The 1,669-nt window shown below is 50.8% G+C and overlaps 1 protein-coding gene across 1 annotated transcript; it reads right to left on the bottom strand.

Annotated features, from left to right (window-relative positions):
* Nucleotides 1-541: 541 nt before the first annotated feature.
* Nucleotides 542-954, bottom strand: LOC107301790 (alpha-N-acetyl-neuraminyl-2,3-beta-galactosyl-1,3-N-acetyl-galactosaminide alpha-2,6-sialyltransferase-like). The gene has a single exon (XM_015830971.1). The coding sequence runs from the start codon at nucleotides 902-904 to the stop codon at nucleotides 542-544; it is 363 nt and encodes a 120-aa protein (XP_015686457.1). The 5' UTR covers nucleotides 905-954.
* Between the last annotated feature and the right edge of the window lie 715 nt (nucleotides 955-1,669).

The raw sequence follows: 1,669 nt of genomic DNA, 5'->3' as shown, positions 1-1,669 counted from the left end.
AGGAGAAACTTCCTAACAGTGGGAACAACCAGTGGAACCACTTGCCACCAGAAGTTGTGGGTGCTCCATCACTGGAGGTTTTTAAGAAGAGACTGGACAGCCACTCATCTGAAAAGGTATAGGGTCTTCTGCTTGAGCAGGGGGCTGGACTAGAAGACCTCCAAGGTCCCTTCCAGCTCTATTCTGCAAACAGGGATCATATGACCCCCAGGACACTGCGACCGTCATAAACATGAAGCAGTTGCTAAGCCTCTGAATTTCGATCCCATGATCATGGGGATGCTGCAAAGGCCCTAGCTGTGAAAAATGGTGATAAGTCACTTTTTTCTCTGCCGTTTGTAACAGCCACTCAACAAACAGTTGCGAGTCGAGGACTAGCTGAAGAAAACAACAGCGTTCTAAAAGTTCTAAAACAAGAACCTGTGACTCAACATTATGAGCGCTTCGGTCCTCACGTGCTACCTTGAATTCCACCAGCCGCTCCACTTCTTCCAAGCTTTCCAGGAGGTCACCAAGCACGGAAGCCAGGAGGTCCTTCTGCTCACCTATTTTTCCCCGTCTCCAGTTGGAAGAGCTCGTCGCAGTGGGCCATCATTTTCTCGGTGAGCGTGTAGAGACGCAAGGCCGGATACATCTCCTTGACCTTCGCCAGCATGCGATAGACCAAGCCGATCTTCTCCCGCCTCATCAACCTGGGAGGACCCCAGATGATGTAGGTGGTGTCGCAGGACTGCTTGAAGAAGTAGCTCTGGTTGCGGAGCAGCAAAGGGATGCTGGTGTGGGAGACCACCCGGAGGGTGCTACGGCTGCCCACATCTTCCTCGTAGCCCTGGGTGGGCGCCTGGTTCATACGCAGGACACATTCCTTGGCGTCAATCTCCTTCCCCGAACGGGAGCCCAGCATCTGTCCAGAACTGGACACCACGGCGCACTGGCGGCAGGGCACCTGAGCCAGGGGCTAACCAGAAGAGACAGAAAAAATTAGAAGATGTGTGGAGAACAGGCCGTAGCATTGCTCTCTACACTAGAGGTCCCCAACCCTGGTCCGTGGACCGGTACCGGGCCGCGGCATGCCAGCAACCAGTCCACACAAACAAGCAAAGCCCCATCCGCGGGATGCAGGCAGCAGACAAAATCACGCACTCTCTGGTCCGTGGAAAAACCTTTCTCCATGGAACTGGTCCCTGGTGCCCAAAAGTTCGGGGACCTCTGTTCTAGGATAAAATTGGGGAGTGGGATTTTTCGGCCAAGCGATTTCCCCCCCCCCTCTACCAACGTTCAATTTTCTTTCCCACCCTTTCTCCAAACTGGCTTTGCGACGTAGTCAATTCCGAACGGTTATATAATGTTATACCCCGACTTCAAGATGTGTGGATTTCAACTCCCAGAATTCATGCTGGCTGGGGAAGTCTGGGAGTTGAAGTCCACACGTATTAAAAATTGTCAAGGTGGAGGAACACCACTCTAAGCAATGAACTTCAAATTTCATAGCAAGGAAGGAAGGAAGGAAGGAAGGAAGGAAGGAAGGAAGGAAGGAAGGGAGTTGGAGAGGGAACAAAAGATTGCTTTTAATACCAAAAAGAAAAGAAAGAATATAATGAAAAACAGAACAAAATATATAAAAATGGGATGGATGGATAGATGGAAGGAAAGAAGGAAAGGAAGGGAG

The sequence above is a fragment of the Protobothrops mucrosquamatus genome, unplaced genomic scaffold, assembly GCF_001527695.2.
Source record: "Protobothrops mucrosquamatus isolate PMUCROS unplaced genomic scaffold, P.Mucros_1.0 scaffold16835, whole genome shotgun sequence".
Taxonomy (NCBI): domain Eukaryota; kingdom Metazoa; phylum Chordata; class Lepidosauria; order Squamata; family Viperidae; genus Protobothrops; species Protobothrops mucrosquamatus.
This window is presented reverse-complemented; position numbering and strand designations above follow the sequence as displayed.